At 43.7% G+C, this 17,319-nt stretch overlaps 1 protein-coding gene across 1 annotated transcript in view; it reads left to right on the top strand.

Annotated features, from left to right (window-relative positions):
- The window catches only part of LOC129047184 (uncharacterized), a 608,921-nt gene that overhangs the window by 92,201 nt on the left and 499,401 nt on the right, over positions 1 to 17,319 (top strand). The window contains exon 3 of the mRNA XM_054529512.2: positions 6,524 to 6,668. Within this exon, the coding sequence (XP_054385487.2) occupies positions 6,524 to 6,668 (145 nt within the window). The remainder of the gene's footprint in view (positions 1 to 6,523; positions 6,669 to 17,319) is intronic.

Genomic DNA, 17,319 nt, shown 5'->3' with positions numbered 1-17,319 from the left:
AGGACCAGCCAATTGGAGACACAGAGGTTGAGATCTGGGAAGGTCCTGAACATGAAGCTTCTGTGTCTTCAAGATGTGTCACTTCCTGGCATATTGATGTGAATCACCAACCTGGGAGGCTCCCCTGAGTTTCAGTGTCCACAAGTTTTTTATTGGGGTTTCATTATGTAGGCATTATTAATTGGATCATCAGTCACATGAATTCAACCTCCATCCCCCTTTCCCCTCCCCAGAGGTTGGAAGGTCAGGCTGAATCACCCGGCTGAAACCCCCAACCCTCTAACCACATGATTGGCCTTTCTGGGATGGCTGGACCCCATTCTTAAACCATCTAGCAATCCACCATGAGTCATCATCTTAGCAGGAACTCAGGAGCGCACAGAGGGACCCACCATGAATAGCAAAGATGCTCCTATCACTGAGAAAGTCCAGGGATTTAGAGGCTCCCTTACAGAAACTGAAGACAAAGACCAGACATATTATTGCACAAGTGTCCGAGCCGGGTCTGACTCCACCTTGACTTTTCATTCTGTGCGTATGGAGCACAGTTACAGACTGACTGACGTGGGACGGCCTGTGTGACTGGCGTTGGGAGGAAGACGAGGGTGGCCTGTGTGACTGGCATTGGGAAGAAGATGAAGGTGGCCTGTGTGACTGGTGTTGAGAGGAAGATGAGGGTAGCCTGTGTGACTGGCATTGGGAGGATGATGAGGGTGGCCTGTGTGGCTGGTGTAGGAAGGAAGATGAAGGTATTTCTTTCCGAAGTTGTTTTTTTTTTTTTTTGAGATAGTGAAACTTCTTTGCCAGGGAAATGGACTAGATATGTCTCAAGCATCTTTTGGAGTTTTAAACATTTTGAATTAAGTTAGGGTGAAAATACTGCAGTTTGGAGTGAAGGATTTTGTTTCTGTGTTACTTAAGGCAATGAAACAATAATAATTTGCCCTTATGTTAACCCTTCTTTCGTGTTTACTCCCTTATTTGAAGTTCTTAACTCCCTGACCTTTTTAGTTTATGCTTTTATTTATGTATGTTACATAAAAGTTATCATAAATAAATACATACATATTATTATAATATTTAATATATTGGAACAAATTTCAAAAACCTGTCAGCATTTTTCATTTTCTTCCCCAAAACCATCTCCATGGAATTTGTTTATGTAATGGATAGAAATTAGGTGTTGTCCTCACTTTTACCTGCTCCCCTGACAATGTGAGGTCCATCATTGTCCTTGCTTCCTCACCAGTGACTTCCACATTCTTATTGCCACACACACATTCCAAGTGAGTGAAACGATGAGGAATTTGAGTCATTCAGTAAAATGAAAAACATGACCAATCATGTGGTTAGAGGGTTGAAAATATGAAAATATACGTTTTGTACAATGAAGTGAACAAAGTGCATGGAGGAGACATCAACCAGAGAGCTAGAGCTGGCGGAAGGTGAGCTGCTGAGTGCGTGTCCCTCCCCTTCCACCCCCTCATGCTTCTGTGGGTCACTGGTGTATCTACTGTAACTGATCTGCTCTCCTCTGCCCTTCCCTGTTCTTCACCTGTCCTCTTATTGCTGGTCTCTGGTGGGCGTTCTCTACCATCTCTCTTCATTTCCTAACATTCTGTTCTTTCTCCAACCCTGGGCAGAAACTCTGAAGGCAGGAGGAGGAGGACAGGGGTGCTTATCTCATTAGTCCTGCACTTCCCACCCACTTTGGGGCTTCATCAAAACCTACTGGCCCAGATGTTGCTATGAAGACTTTCCTCTGCCAGATTCAGCCTCCTGGGTCTGGGTTGTAGCATTTAACAGCATCTGTGCTAGATTATCTAAAATCCTGGGCACCTGGTGGTGATCTACAGATGAATAGGAGTTTGTCCCTCCTCTTTAACCCTTCTTGCTTTTCCATCTTATAGGGAAAAACAGGTTCTCTGCATACTGCTTTACCATACTAGTTAAGATACATGGTTATGAGAAGTTTATAGAATGATCCAGTGGTGGCTCATGGAACCCAAACCCCCTAATGCAGCTGGGATCTCGGAGAGGACTGGACCTAGGACCCAAAAAACTGCTGCCTCATCTCTATCTCAAAAAAAAAAAAAAAAAATCCTTTCTCTGTCTCCTGGTCCACTCAGAGGGTAGAAGACGGCCATCTAGAGACCTGGTGTGTATATGTTAATAGGCCAGCCACATGCAGAAATGGTCCCTACGAGTTCCCATGTCAAAGTTCCCAGAAGAGAGACCCTTGGTGGCCCAATTTGGACCAAGTAACCATCCCTGGTCCAAAGAGCTGTAACAAGTAGATGGGATTGCACGGTATGACCCAGCTGATGGGCTCCCTGGCTTGTATGAGGAAAGAGGTCTGGTTCAAGGGAGACAGACAAGGGAGCAGCTGGTTCAGCGGCTGGGTAGGTGCCTTTAAAAGGCACCTACTACATTAGCCTCTTATGTATTCATTTGACATATTCTTTCAGACTGTCTACTGTGTGCTAGGCATGATCCAGGGCACTCTATCCAGGGATAGAGCTGTGAACAAGAGGAAGTCTCTGCCCTCACGGCCTTGACCTTCCACTGTCTTGTCTGCATTTCCACTTTGCAGGGTGGGGGCAAATTTAGTGCTTTTCTCTTTGCTTACTCTTGTTCTCTCAGTTCTTTCCCTTCCCTTTGGTTTCTTTCTCAACTAATAGATATTTATTGAACTCCCACTCTCTGCTGACACAGCGCCTGTTTAAATGGTGGAGGTGTAAGCATATACTCATTTTCTGTGGTAGTATTTGCAAAATGCATTAACTCACAATTATCTCATGAAACCTTAGTCATAATGTGCTTTGCTGTAGATGGTATAATGTTTCCTTAGGCAATATGTTTTCCACAAATTTTTTTGGAAAATATTTTTTTTCTAATACAGGGTTAGGTCGAGATGAGGCCACTGAGGTAGAAAAAATTTATCTGAATCTTAGGGACAGGTGCGGGGTGGTATAACTATTTCTACCCAGGAAGAAAATCCCAAGGTTTTCCCTGTTGTGGTATAGAAAGCTGTGTTGGCCTGAAGCATGCTAGGTAGGTAAGTGGGAGACATTATTCCACTTCATTCTGTCATCACTATTTACTCATGTCAATAATTTTTTTCACTCCAATATTTGTTATCCAACATCTAAATTCTTGTTTGGAAAAGTTATTGTTCTGGTTATTATTTCTATCAGTGATTTTTTTTTTCTGTCCCAGTCTTCTTCAAACCTCAGTGGTCTTGTGTTTCTTCCTTTTCTGGTGCACACATTTAAACCTCACCTCCCCAGAAATCTTGCAGAGTTTTCTTTCTTTCTTTTTTTTTTTTTTTTTGGTAGGGCTGAGGTCTTGCTATGTTGCCTAGGCTGGACTCGAACTCCTGGGCTCAAGGCATCCTCCCAACTTGGCCTCCCAAAGTGTTGGGATTACAGGCATGAGCCACCATGCCCAGCTCAGGGCTTTCTCTTCAGATGTTTCTCATGTCCATCCTTTTATCCCAACTTCCATTTAATTCAGGCTTTTATCATCTTGCTTCTAGATTGTAGAATTAATTTCCTACCTGGTCCCCTTATCTAAAAATTCTCTCCTGCTGTTGCCCCTTTGCCGTCACTGTCAGATGCTCTTCTCTCCTGCTCAGAAACTTCCTGCGACCTCCTGTGACCTTCAGGATGAAGTTCAAGCTTCTTTGCTTGGCATAGTCATCCACAGTCTGGCCACAGGCTATTTTTTTGGTGAACTTTTTTTCTGCTTTTTCCCAATTTGGACCCTCAGGGTTGATTCGTTTTTTTAGTTGGCCCCGATACAATTTTGTCTGCTTGGGCCTTTGCTTAAGCTCTTCTTGCCCTTGCCCACAATGCCCTTCCCTTTCCTCCAATGCCCTTCCCTTTCCTAATCCACACCTCACCCACATTGCCAGGCTCTTCTGTCTGTACTCAGAATCTATTCCACCACCTGCCCTCCCAGCACAAAGAGGCTGCTGACCTCTGAGCCTCCTTAGCACCTTTGGGCCCACTCTTAGTCACACACTGGTAAGTAACCATGGTTACACCTTCATGCCTTAATTGAGGGAACATTTTCAAGGGCAGGAACCTGATCTTTTGTTTTTGTGTTCTCAGCGGCATCTAACAAGTGATCCTGACTGGGTGCTCATCAGCATCACTTAGTGAGCTTTAGAAACAAAACACAGTGACCACAGAATCTGAGAGGGTAGGGCCCAGGAACTAATACATTGTGAAAGTTGCACTGGTAATACTAATGCACAGGGGAACTGAGAGCCACTAGGTGAGCAATGGACCACTTTGACCATGCACTGTTCAGTGAACCCAGCCTGTCCCTACTGTCCTGGAGCTTGGGCTCCTGGGTGCAGTGAGACAGAGCCTCCATAAATAAAATCAGGTAATGATGATATCTGGTACTGTGGAGGACGACAAGGCAGGGTAAGTGGGCAGAGAGAAAAGCAGTACTTCCATATAGGCTAGTTTCAAAAATATTCTCCATCTGTCTTACATCAGCAAATGCTCCAACCTGATTGAAGCATTTCCTGGCCTTCCCTGATTGAAGTCCGGGAGCCCCAGCTGGCGGGCCAGACAGTCTGGAAGAAGGGATTCTGGCTCTCTGCTGCCGCTTGTTGTTGAGTAGACGACCAAGCAGTGTCCCATGGAGCCAGAAAGACCCCAGAGAGTGGGAGGTTGGAGGGAAGGAGATGAGGGATCCTGTCTGAGTGAGGAATAGCCAGGGTGCTGTGGGCACACGCAAAAAGCAAGAGGAAAACTGGAGTGTGCCTGACCTGTGACCAGGGACCTGGCTTGAGCCCCGGAGCCTGCACCCACTAGGCGTCCCCATCTAGGTGAAGGGAGAAGCCTTAGCCCACTTCAGACTTAACTTTTACTTAATATTCAGAATAATATGTCAGCTTTCAAAAAACGAGTTTACATTTCACTTGTCCCTTTCTTAGGATAAGGATTATCATCCTTCTAATCACTTTAAAAAGATGATGTAGCCAAAACTTTCTCTTTAAAACTGTTTCTCTATGACAGTGAAAAGTATTCTTTGTAAGAGGGAAGGGAAGGTTTACTTGCGTAAGATGTTAGTTTTTTTTTTTTTTTTTTTTTTGAGACGAGTCTCGCTGTCGCCCAGGCTGGAGTGCAGTGGCGCGATCTCAGCTCACTGCAGGCTCCAACCCCCGGGGTTCTCGCCATTCTCCTGCCTCAGCTTCCCGCGTAGCTGGGCCTACAGGCGCCCTCCACCTTGCCCGGCTAATTTTTTGTATTTTTAGTAGAGATGGGGTTTCACCGTGTTAGCCAGGATGGTCTCGATCTCCTGACCTCGTGATCCGCCCGCCTTGGCCTCCCAGAGTGCTGGGATTACAGGCGTGAGCCACTGTGCCCGGCCAAGACGTCAGTTTTTTAATGATGTGCAACGTCCGTTTCTTTGATAGTTGGAAAGCGTGGCAGGTATTAGAGGGCGAATGTATATTTAAGAAAAACAAGATAAGGCTTCATCTGTAGAGTATTAATTTTTCTGTGATCTTTTACCTCAGACGCCTCTCCTCTGAAGGTCACTTCTCAAGCTGGGCAGCCCCTTCTAACAAGGGATGCTGCCTTGGAGTTGGAGATGAGGTGAAGATCTACGTGCGGGTACCAGTTTCAGTAATAACTGGATCCTTCTCTAGGTCTAGGCTGGAACGTCTCAAGTGAAGGTTATTGGGGGGCAGGGGTTTGGGTCCACCCAAAAAGTCTTGACCCATAGGACTGAAATCAAATCTTGAGCTACGCTGGCTTGCCACGTAACCACTGAAACAGTAATTTAAGCAATAAAATGAAAGCTCGCGCGCTGGTCCAGAGCTGGGGTTGGGACAGCTACTGCACTCAGGTCTCCAGGTGCATGTAGGGAGAAGAGCGGCGGATCCCTTGCAGACAATGGTGGGAGCGAGCTCTTCACCCTGGGGTCTGGGAAGCCCATTTTTAGCGCCCAGAGGTGTGCTTTCGCCATCTCCTTCTGCGGTGGCTGCTTGCAGGGCGCATTCCCATTGCTGCTGTCTCTGTTCCTAAGGAAGATCAAAGGATCCCAGAAAACCCAGTTCCAGAGCTCAGTTCCCGGGACTAGAGGGTACGCTCGGCCAGATGGCTGGGGGTGCCGCTGGCCTTGGCGACCCCGCCGTCCCCGCGCGGTCGCCCTCCCCGGCCCGGCAAGCAGCTTGGGCGTCCAGCCCGGCCCGGTCCCTGCAGGGAGGGAGCGCAGGAGCTGGGGGCCGCTCTCCCGGGGCGGGGCTCGCTCCACAAGCGCCGGGGGCGGCGCGGGGCGTGGACGTGGGCGTGGGCGGGGCCGGGGGCGGGGCCGGCCGTGGCTGCGGCGGGGGCGGCGGCGGCGTCTCCAGGGGGAGCCAAGGTACGTAGGCGGTGCCCGCCTCACCCGAGCATCCTTCCCCGCCGGTGGCCGCCCGCCCGCGGCCCGCGCTCGCAGCCTCCCGCCTGGCGGTTGACTTCTTTGTGTCGTATTCTCTGCCTGCGCCCTGTCTCTGCAGGACCTGTTCGTTCTTCTTTGGGCTATAAGAAGGCAGAGGATGAGATGTCCCGGGCCACGTCTGTTGGAGACCAGCTGGAGGCACCCGCCCGCACCATTTACCTCAACCAACCGCATCTCAACAAATTCCGCGACAACCAGATCAGGTAGGAGAAGGCGGCCGGCTCGCGCGGAAGGCGGTGGAGTCACAGCTGGGAAGGGGCTCGTCCTCGTGCGTGGGGCTTGGCCGCGCACCTGGCCGGCCCCCATCCATCTCCCCCAGAGCCTTCGCCTGCCCCCTCCCCACCCCACTAGGCCGCGGTGCAGCCCCGCGCTTCCAGTAGGGTCATGCGAATGCAGCCCTCACCGTCCTCTCCTGCGCATCCGTTCTGCGCCCAGCCTGCCTCTGAGCCCTGAGAAGTTTTCACTCTAATGTCACCGACAAAAATGCGGTCTCTGCTCTTTTCATCCCTGGGCTTCCTTCCCGGAACCCCCTTCTAGCCTTGTTTTAAGCCAGTTGATAGCCCTCTTTAGCAATTTTTAGACCATACTATGGGGGACGTGCTTCATAAGGGAATCCCACAAGTCACAAGGACTCACATTCAGTTCTCAGTGGTCCACAATTGTTAAGAGGTCTTCATTTGCTGGGAAATTTTGCCCAGAGTTAGCAGAAAGATGGACAGAAGCTAGCGTTTAAATGTCTACTTTTGCTGGCCGCTATGTCACACACCATAACTATAGCAGCTTAGTGAATCTTCATAACCTCTTGAAGCAGGCCAGGAGACTGGAATATAGAGATGCTAAATAATGTACCTATCGTCATACAGCTCCTAAATGGCAGGGCTGGAAATTGAACCCAGCCCATCTGACTACTAAGGGTAAAATTTTTTTCTGCTGTGCAAAGCTAGTTCTTTAGCACGGGTGTTCGTACATTTTCAAATTTCATTAAACTTTCAGGCTTAAACAACTTTGTATCTGGGAGAGACTTCAGAGGATGTAGTTCTGTGAGCTGCTCAGAACACCATGCTTGGGTATAGAGAAGTTCAGTGATTTATCAGGTTACACATAGATTATTGACAAACCTGAGTTCCAATCCAGTGTTCTTTTTTGGAAGACAAAAACTTTGTTGTTATATGTTTAAGTATTCCACTACTGCACTAACACTTGTACAAACGACTTAGCCTGACATCTTTATTTAGAAAGGTCAGGCTGTTGGACATTATTGGGGTATAATAATGGTGCATATTATATGGAGGTGGAATTTTCACTTATTAAAGGAGTGTTAGATTATGCAGCTTTATTTTGGGTTTTAAGAATGACAGTTGGGCATATTTTATACTTAAAAGTGTAACTTGGAAGAATAGCTGAGTCCCCATTTCAGAATGTGTGGGCTTCGTTTAAGATACAGAGCATCAGCCACAGTGAGTTACCACTTCACAAACTAGGGTGGCTCCAATCAAAAAGACAAATAACAAGTATTGGCAATGATTTAGAGAACTTGGTACCCTCATGCATTGCTGATGGGGATGAAAAACGATGGAGCTGCTTTGGAAAACAGTAAAAATGATGGAGCTGCCTTGGGAAACAGTTTGATAGTTCTTCAAAAGGTTCAATGTAAAGTTACCATATGACCTAGCCATTCTACTCCTGGGTATATCTCCCCAAGAGAAATGAAAACCTACCTCCACACAAAAACTTGTACACATATATTTCACAGCAGCATTATTATGAATAGCCCCAAAGTAGAAATAATCTAAATGTCCATCAGCTGATGAATGAATAAATAAGATGAAGTATATCCATACAGTGGAATATTATTGGGCCATAAAAAGGAATGAAATATTGACACATTCTACAACATGGATGAGACTTGAAAGCATTATGCTAAGTGGAAGAAGCCAGTCACAAAAGGCCTCACAGTACATGATTCCATTTATATGAAGTATCCAGAAGAGGCAAATTTATAGAGTTATGAGGTAGATTAGTGGTTCCTGGGGCTGAGGAAGAGAGAAAAGGTTGGAGGGAAATGGGGAATGACTGTGAATGTGGATGGGGTTTCATTTGGGGTGATGGTTGCACAACTGTGAATTTACCTAAACCATTTGGAATCCTGCACTGCTCATGTAGTTCCATTTCTTCACACCTTCTCATATGTGTTTCTATTGAATTGCTTTCAAAAAGATGATTTTCTAAAAGATATGTACTGTATAAGGATATGGGATTTGAAGAGCTACTTTTCTTTTTAAACTTTAGTGTGTTTTCAAGTTGTATTTTTGCTTAATTTCTATTAATTCCTTTAATTTTGTTATCCATTTGTGCATGCTTAAGACTGGGAGAAAAAAAATAGAGGCCTTTGTTTTTCTCTAAATTCTTTTGTTTTAATGGAAGGTAAAGTTTTTTTTTTTTTTGGAGATGGAGTCTTGCTCTGTCCCCCAGGCTGGAGTGCAGTGGTATGATCTTGGCTAACTGCACCCTCCGCCTCCTGGGTTCAAGTGATTCTCCTGCTTCAGCCTCCCAGATAGCTGGGATTACAGGTGCCTGCCCAGCTAATTTTTGTATTTTTAGTAGAGACGGGGCTTTGCCATGTTGGCCAGGCTGGTCTCAAACTACTGACCTCAGGCGATCCACCTGCCTCAGCCTCCCAAAATGCTGGAATTACAGGCATGAACCACCATGCCCAGCTGGAAGGTAAAGATTTTTAAGAGCACTGATAATGGAGCTTTACTACCTGTTCTGTAATCAAGACTGAAAGCTGACCCAGACTGATTGTATTATTAGTCAGAGGGATTCCGAGTAGCTGCCTGCTGTGCGGTTTCATCTGTACTGTTTTGAGAGAGGCAGAGTAAGTTGGGGATGTACAGTGGGTTGGTGAGGAATAAAGTAGGCAGTTACCAACTATTGTATTTAAAGCTTTATATAAGTATATAATTGAATTAGTTGAAATACATTAAAATTCATATAATTTCTGAGTTCATGGCTTATACTGTGAGTGTAAGTTTCCGCATGCACTGGATAGGGTCTAAAAAATTAAAATGTGGTCCTTGATGTTCTTTAAAATGGCCTTTGAGTATTTGGTTCGCCTTGACTCTGTGTCTAAATAGGAATTACTAATGGTTATCAGTGACTTGTAGTTCATTAAAAAATTGATTATAGGCCAGATGCAGTGGCTAACACCTGTAATCCCAGCACTTTGGGAGGCCAAGGTGGGTGGATCACTTGAGGCCAGGAGTTTGAGACCAGCCTGGCCAACATGGCAAAACCCCATCTCTACCAAAAATACAAAAATTAGCCAGGCGTGGTGGTGCTTGCCTGTAGTCCCAGCTACTCGAGAGACTGAGGCACAAGAATCGCTTGAGTCCAGGAGGCAGAGATTGCAATGAGCCCAAATCACACCACTGCACTCTAGCCTGGGTGACAGAGCAAGACTCCGTCTCAAAAAAAAAAAAATTGATTGTAAAGCTTCTTAGCATTATGGTTTAAGGATTTTAGAAAACGTCAAGCCATGTTATTTTAGCACTTTAATGTTACCAAACTCAAGTTTTATGACAATATTGATTTTTAAAAATAAGGCCTTTTATCTTGGCCATGAATGTTTGCTAAAACTTAGTGAAGCTATTCAAAGGAATATTTTTATAAAAGGATAAATAATTTTTTTTAATATAATTTTTCTGGAGAAAAGGTTAATGGTTTTGTTAGAGTCAGGGGCATGGAGAGTTTATCCCAGTTCCTTTGCCCCTAAATTGAGCTTTTGGAAAAGAAGGGACCACATGGGATAGATGAGGCTCAGACTAGTCTGCTGACTCAGGGCTGTCTGACTTACCTTGTTGTACCCCTTGGCAGGCCTGTCCTCTCTGGAACAGAGTTCTCTCCCCTACTTTCCTCAACCCTAAGCCAGTTTTGGTTTGAAACCCTCTGGATTATAGCAGTTGCTCTGCGCTTGCCTTTCTGGGCAGCTGGCGTTTGACTAGGAGTGGGAGTTTGAAGCAGAGGAAGGGAGGGCAGTGAGGGGCGGCATGCTATCATTCAGGACAGGAATTCTATGGGCCAAGGTTACTGGAATGGAATTGACGTGACTGAAGAAAGAGGGTGGGTCTGGGGAAATGCCTAGAAAGCAGGAGTGAGGTCCCCTCTGGGGTCCACTGTGGCCTTAGCACCCCCAGGGGAATGCACTACATGAGAACTCCAAATTCTGGCCAATTCGTTGAATTTTTGGGAGGGACTGTGCTATGTATATAGATGTCTCACCAAACCTTGTTCTTGTTCTTGACACTGAAAATCCCACCAGTGTTTGATCTGAAGTCTGTGGTAGGTTTGTTAAGTCTTTCATTATTGAAGTCAATGAATTCAGATTACCATCATGATGGAGAATTATGAAGTGGTCTTTTTCTACTAGGGATTGATTTTCTAGGACCTTAACAATGAGGATAATAACTTCCTTCATCCTCTAGAAATGAATAGTAATTAATGGGATTCAATGTTTATATACATATGTAAGATTATGTATGTGTCCACCTAACAAGATCTCCTTTTCCTGAAGTGTACAATCTTATCTCCTTTCAAATGTTTTAAAGGTTTTAGTGCATAATTCAGCCATCTAAAGTATACAATTCAGTGATTTTTAATATATTCATAGAGTTGTGCAACTATTATCACAGTCAATTTTGGAACATTTTCATCACCTCCAAAAGAAATATTATACTCTAGCTATCATCTCCCATCCCTTCCTCCCCCCACCCCTAAGGAACCACAAATTTACTTTGTATTTCTGTAGATTTCCCTGGACATTTTGTATAAATAGCCTCATATCCTTTTAAGTTAAATATTAAATACTTACAAAAGCTCACTATTTAGAGGAAACTGGTGGTGAATTTTTAATTTTATATATCTAAATTTTCAAAAATGTTTAAAGTTATAATGTTTTTTTCCCCCAGAAAAATCTTGAAATAATGTGCTGATCAAAGGAATGAGCAATACTTATGTCATCACTATCAGACATATGTAATCTTTCTATGTGATTATCAGCATACCATTTGAAATAGTGAATTTCAAAGCCATAAGGCAGTTTTCTTCAATATTTGAAATGAGATCTTCAAAGCTAGTTAGGAATGTTTACAGTTACTCAGTTTTGAATGACTCATTCATTTCAGGTGGGCGTTTTAGCTAGCAAAAACTTCATTACAGTGATAACTCGAGCTTTGTCAAGTTACTGCATTTCTTCAGGTTGGTTTGCCTTAAAGGAAAATTACTTCATATAAATTTTTGATAAATTTTTGTTGGCTTTGCCAAGGTAAATTTTAAATAGAATATTACCTTTACAGGGCCGGGCGCGGTGGCTCACGCCTGTAATCCCAGCACTTTGGGAGGCCGAGGTGGGCAGATCACGAGGTCAGGAGATCGAGACTGTCCTGGCTAACACGGTGAAACCCCGTCTCTACTAAAAATACAAAAAATTAGCTGGGCGTGGTGGTGGGCGCCTGTAGTCCCAGCTACTCGGGACGCTGAGGCAGGAGAATGGCGTGAACCCGGGAGGCGGAGCTTGCAGTGAGCCGAGATCGTGCCACTGCACTCCAGCCTGGGCGACAGAGCAAGACTCTGTCTCAAAAAAAAAAAAAAAGAATATTACCTTTACAGAAAAAGGAATTGAGCACTGTATGCTAGGTTGGTACAGTATCATTGTTTATAATATTAATGCTGAGATCCTAATTTTTTTTAACCTTGTTTTTTGGTTGTTTTGTTTTAACTTATATTTTAGGTTCGGGGTGTGTGTTCAGGTTTGTTATATAGGTAAACTCATGTCATAGGGGTTTGTTGTACAGATTATTTCATCACCCAGATACTAAGCCTAGTACTCAATAGTTATCATTATTATTATTATTATCTGAGACGGAGTCTCACTCTGTCGCCCAGGCTGGAGTGCAGTGGTGCAATCTCAGCTCACTGCAACCTCTGCCTCCTGGGTTCAAGCCTCAGCCTCCTGAGTAGCTAGGATTGCAGGCATGTGCCACCATGCCTGGCTAATTTTTGTATTTTTAGTAGAGATGGGGTTTCACCATGTTCGCCAGGCTGGTCTCAAACTCCTGACCTCAGGTGATCCACCCGCCTTGGCCTCCCAAAGTGCTGAGATTACAGGTGTGAGCCACTGTGCCCGGCCTCAGTAGTTGTTTTTTCTGCACCTCTTCCTTCTCCCACCCTCCACCCTCAAGTAGGCCTCAGTGTCTGTTGTTTACTTCTTTGTGTTCGTGAGTTCTCATCATTTAGCTCCCTCTTGTAAGTGAGAATGTGCGGTATTTGATTTTCTGTTCCTGTTAGTTTGCTAAGGATAATGGTCTCCCCCTCATTCCATGTTCCCACAAAAGACATGATCTCATTCTTTTTTATGGCTGCATAGTATTCCATAGTGTATATGTACATTTTCTTTATCCAGTCTGTTGTTGATGGACATTTAGGTTGATTCCATGTCATTGCTATTGTGAATAGTGCTTCAGTGAGCATTCGAGTCCATGTGCCTTTATGGTAGTAGGACTTATGTTCCTCTTGGTGTATACCCAGTAATAGGATTGCTGAGTTGAATGGTAGTTCGGTTATTAGCTCTTTGAAAAACTTCCAAACTGCTTTTCACCATAGTTGAACTAATTTACGCTCTCACCAACAGTGTTTAATTGTTCCCTTTTCTCTGCAACCTCACCAGCGTATGTTATATTTTGGCTTTTTAAATAGCCATGGTGGTGGTGTGAGATAGTATCTCATTGTGGTTTTAATTTGCGTTTCTCTAATGATTAGTGATAGTGAGCATTTTTTTCATATGTTTGTTGGCGGCATGTGTGTCTTCTTTAGAAAAGTGTTTGTTCATATCTTTTGTCCACTTTTTAATGTGGTTGTTAGTATTTTGTTCTTATAAATTTGTTTCAGTTCCTTATAGGTGCTGGATATTAGACCTTTGTCAGATGCATAGTTTGCATGTATTTTCTCCCATTCTGCAGGTTGTCTGTTCACTCTGTTGATAGTTTATTTTGCTGTGCAGAAGCCCTTAAGTTTAATTAGATGGGATCATAATTCTAAAAGAATATTTTTGTCTTAAAGAATAAAAAGAACAAAATAATCTTCAATAACCAATTTGTCCATGAATAGTGGGGAGAGATTATATATGTGGTACTAGATCCAATGTCATTGAGTACTGTGAGGATGAAGAATTCTCCTCTAAATGTTTTAATGCTACAGAATTTATGTAGGATCTGGTCTTAATGCACAAGCTGCTTACAATTTAGCAAACAAGCAATACCAGCATCCTAGCTAGAATCATAACTTTTTTTTTTTTTGAGATGGAGTCTCACTCTATTGGCCAGGCTAGAGTGCAGTGGCGTGAACTCCACTCACTGCAAACCTCTGCCTCCTGGGTTCAAGCGATTCTCCTGCCCCTCAGACTCTCGAGTAGCTGGGATTATAGGCACCCGCCACCACGGCCAGCTAATTTTTGAATTTTTGGTAGAGAACGGGGTTTCACCACGTGGGCCAGGTGGTCTTGAACTCCTGACCTCAAGTGATCCATCTGCCCTGGCCTCCCAAAGTGCTGGGATTATAGGCATCAGCCATGACGCCTGGCAGAATCATAACTTTTTTTGGTTTATGTAAAGATCATTATCTTAAAAACCAAGGTTACATAATCTCTGATTTGAGACTGCTGTCTTTATCAAGTTTGGCAAAGGTAAAAGTATTCCTTATCAAGAGTAATTGCTGATGTTGAAAACAATCTCAAGATTTTCCTTCTGGGTGTGCTGCTTTTTGTTTAGAAGCAGATATACTTGGTTAATTTCCAAGCCAGGCACTGTATTTTCTGAACGTGAATGGCACAACAATCCTGAGTTCTTATTTTCGATGTACCAGCAGCAATTAATGCCATAGAAGAGTCTTGTAATGAGAACTGTTATCAGCTTTACACCCCTGGACAAGTCTTTTGAGGAATCCTGCAGACGAAAATATTGGAATTGGGGGAGCTTTGGCATAGTACATTCCAGGTAACCATTGAATGTGTGAGCTTTCTTGAAGAGTATTTTTAGAAACAGAAAAGCCTGTCAGCATTGGGCCAGTTTTATATTTGGTGTTTCTAAGGAAACGGCAAATGTCTAAGAGGACAGACTTTCATGGTGATTTCTTTATCAAGTTGACCCCTGTGTGGGTGGATAATGGAGCCCAGTTTGAATTTGACCAAAAAAACATCTGTGCCATTCCCCCTGTTTAAAGTAGGTAAAGGCATTTGGTTTGAGAATTTTGGTCAGTAATTTATTTCTCCTCTCTCCTCTTCCCAAATTCTGTTAACTCTTATTGTCTGCTGTGAACTTGGAAGCATTGATGATTCTTTGATTAAAAAGAATTAAGCATCAGGATTTGTGAGACAAATTAAAATTCAACCAGAATTGGAAGAGACCCAAGACGTGACAAGTAAGTACTGTGTTGGTCCCTGAATTGGATTCTGGAACAGAAAAGATACATTGGTGGAAAAACTGGTGAATCTTGAATAAAGTCTGTAATTGGATTGGTGTTGTGCCAGTGTTACTTTCTTAGTTTTGAGAATTGTGCTGTGGTGATGTAAGATGCTAACATTGTGGGGAAACTGGGTGAAGGATAGATGTCAACTCTATTATTTTTGCAACTCTTCTATAAGTATACAATTTTTGGCCAAGTGTGGTGGCTCACACCTGTAATCCCAGCACTTTGGGAGGCCAAGGCAGGCAGATCACCTGAGGTCAGGAGTTCCAGACCAGCCTGGCGAACATGCTGAAACCCCATCTCTACTAAAAATACAAAAGTTAGCCAGGCGCGGTGGCGGGTGCCTGTAATCCCAGCTACTCAGGAGGCTGAGGATGGAGAATCGCTTGAACCCAGGAGGCGGAGGTTGCAATCAGCAGAGATCGCACCATTGCGCTCCAGCCTGGGTGAAGAGAGTGAAACTCCATCTCAAAAAAGAAATAAGTATACTATTTTCTCAAAATTAAACAAATCTTAAAATCAACTAGAAGTATCTGAGAATAGGAACGAAATGCTAAACTCTTGTTTTTCTGTTGAGTACTTTAGTAAATGTTTGGGTCTTTAATTGGAAACAGACATGATTTTGAAGGGAGGATGGTCAGAGGAAAAAAGGATCAATATCTTCATATGTTTGTTGTAATGAGTAGATGGGAAAACCCTTGCTCTCGGGGCATCAAAGAACATTCCCTATGCTCACAAACAGCACCAAGGGTTTGTTTGCATAATGTCTGATCTAGTTGCTTAAATTGAAAAAGTAGGTAGCTGTTTCTGCTCAGTTTAGTCATGTGAACTTCTGTGTCCTTATCCAGAAAGTTGCATCTAAGTGTTTGTTCTACTACTTATAGCTGAGTCACTCAACAGACAGCAAAAGCTTACTCAGAAATGCTAATCAGCAACCCTTTCAAGAGGAACAATGCTTAGAGAGAACAAAAGGAGAGGTCTGACCATTGTGGGGATGTAGGGATGTTTAACAAAGAAATTTCCTGAAATCCATGAGGTTGGGTTTGGTCATTCAAATGCTGACCCATTCTTTTCTCTTAAATGAAAGCCAGCTCTTCAAAACTGAAATCACAGGTTTTAAGCCTTTACTATTTTCTATTAGATGTCATTAAAAATGATTTGGGTTGAGTTTGGGATGGTGTTAGTCACTCTGATGGATTATTCTATGTATCTTCAGTCTATGTATAACGTATACCATATGAAAGGCTTTTGGAGAGTGTTGGCAGGTTTCAGCTTAGAAAAGACTTCAGCTTGAGAGTGGACCTAACTCTCATGTAAGTTCTCTGTCTATATCAGTGGTCTCCAAAACTTTTTCATTGGATGTCCCATTTGTAACACTTTTTTTTTGTTTTTTTTTTCTTTTTGGAGTCTTGCTGTGTTGCCAGGCTGGAGTGTAGTGGCGTGATCTCGGCTCACTGCAACCTCTGCCTCCTGGGTTCAAGTGATTCCCCTGCCTCAGCCTCCCAAGTAGCTGGGACTACAGGCACGTGCCACCATGCCCGGCTAATTTTTTGTATTTTAGTAGAGACAGGGTTTCACCATTTTGGCCAGGATGGTCTCGATCTCCTGACCCCATGATCTGCCCTCCTTGGCCTCCCAAAGTGCTGGGGTTACAGGCATGAGCCACCACACTCAGCCCATAAAATTTTTTAGCGTGAACCTTTGATATGTATATTTAAAACATTCGTATACATGTGCTATCATTGTTAGTTATTATCTGAAGACCCAGTATATATTTACCAAGATTCTCCGTTAAGAGTTGTGGATGTAAGTACATATTGTTCACAGTCTTCTCTATTATTTTGAATGCTTTTGGCCGATTTGTCAGATTTGATTAAATTACCCTAATGTTTAACCTAGTAAAATGGTTTTAAAGAGCTTTTACTAGGAATGTGTCAATTCTGCTGCTTTTTATTCTCTTGTAATTGCATTATTAATAAGTATAATTTCCAATTTGTGGTTTTGTTGTATGATTCTTAAGCCATTTTTTTCTTTTGGGAGGGTTAATTTAGTTTAAATTAGATAAAGTGATCCATGACTCCACCTAGCTGGGACCTGGAAATTGAAATGTGTAGTAGTAAGGAGAGAGACAGACAGGGAGGGTACCACTGTTATCCCTGTATTAGCTCAGGCTGCCATAGCAAAATACGTAGACCAGTGGGCATAAGCAGGTGTTCATCTTCTCATAGTTCTAGAGGCTGGAAGTCCAAGATCAGGGTGCCAGCATGATCCGGTTCTGGTGTGGGCTCTCCCCTGGCTTGCAGATAGCTGCCTTCTTGCTATGTCCTCCCAGAA

Source organism: Pongo abelii, chromosome 14, assembly GCF_028885655.2.
Source record: "Pongo abelii isolate AG06213 chromosome 14, NHGRI_mPonAbe1-v2.0_pri, whole genome shotgun sequence".
In the NCBI taxonomy this organism is placed as follows: domain Eukaryota; kingdom Metazoa; phylum Chordata; class Mammalia; order Primates; family Hominidae; genus Pongo; species Pongo abelii.
Note: the sequence above shows the minus strand (reverse complement) of the source record. Positions and strands in the feature narration are given on the sequence as shown.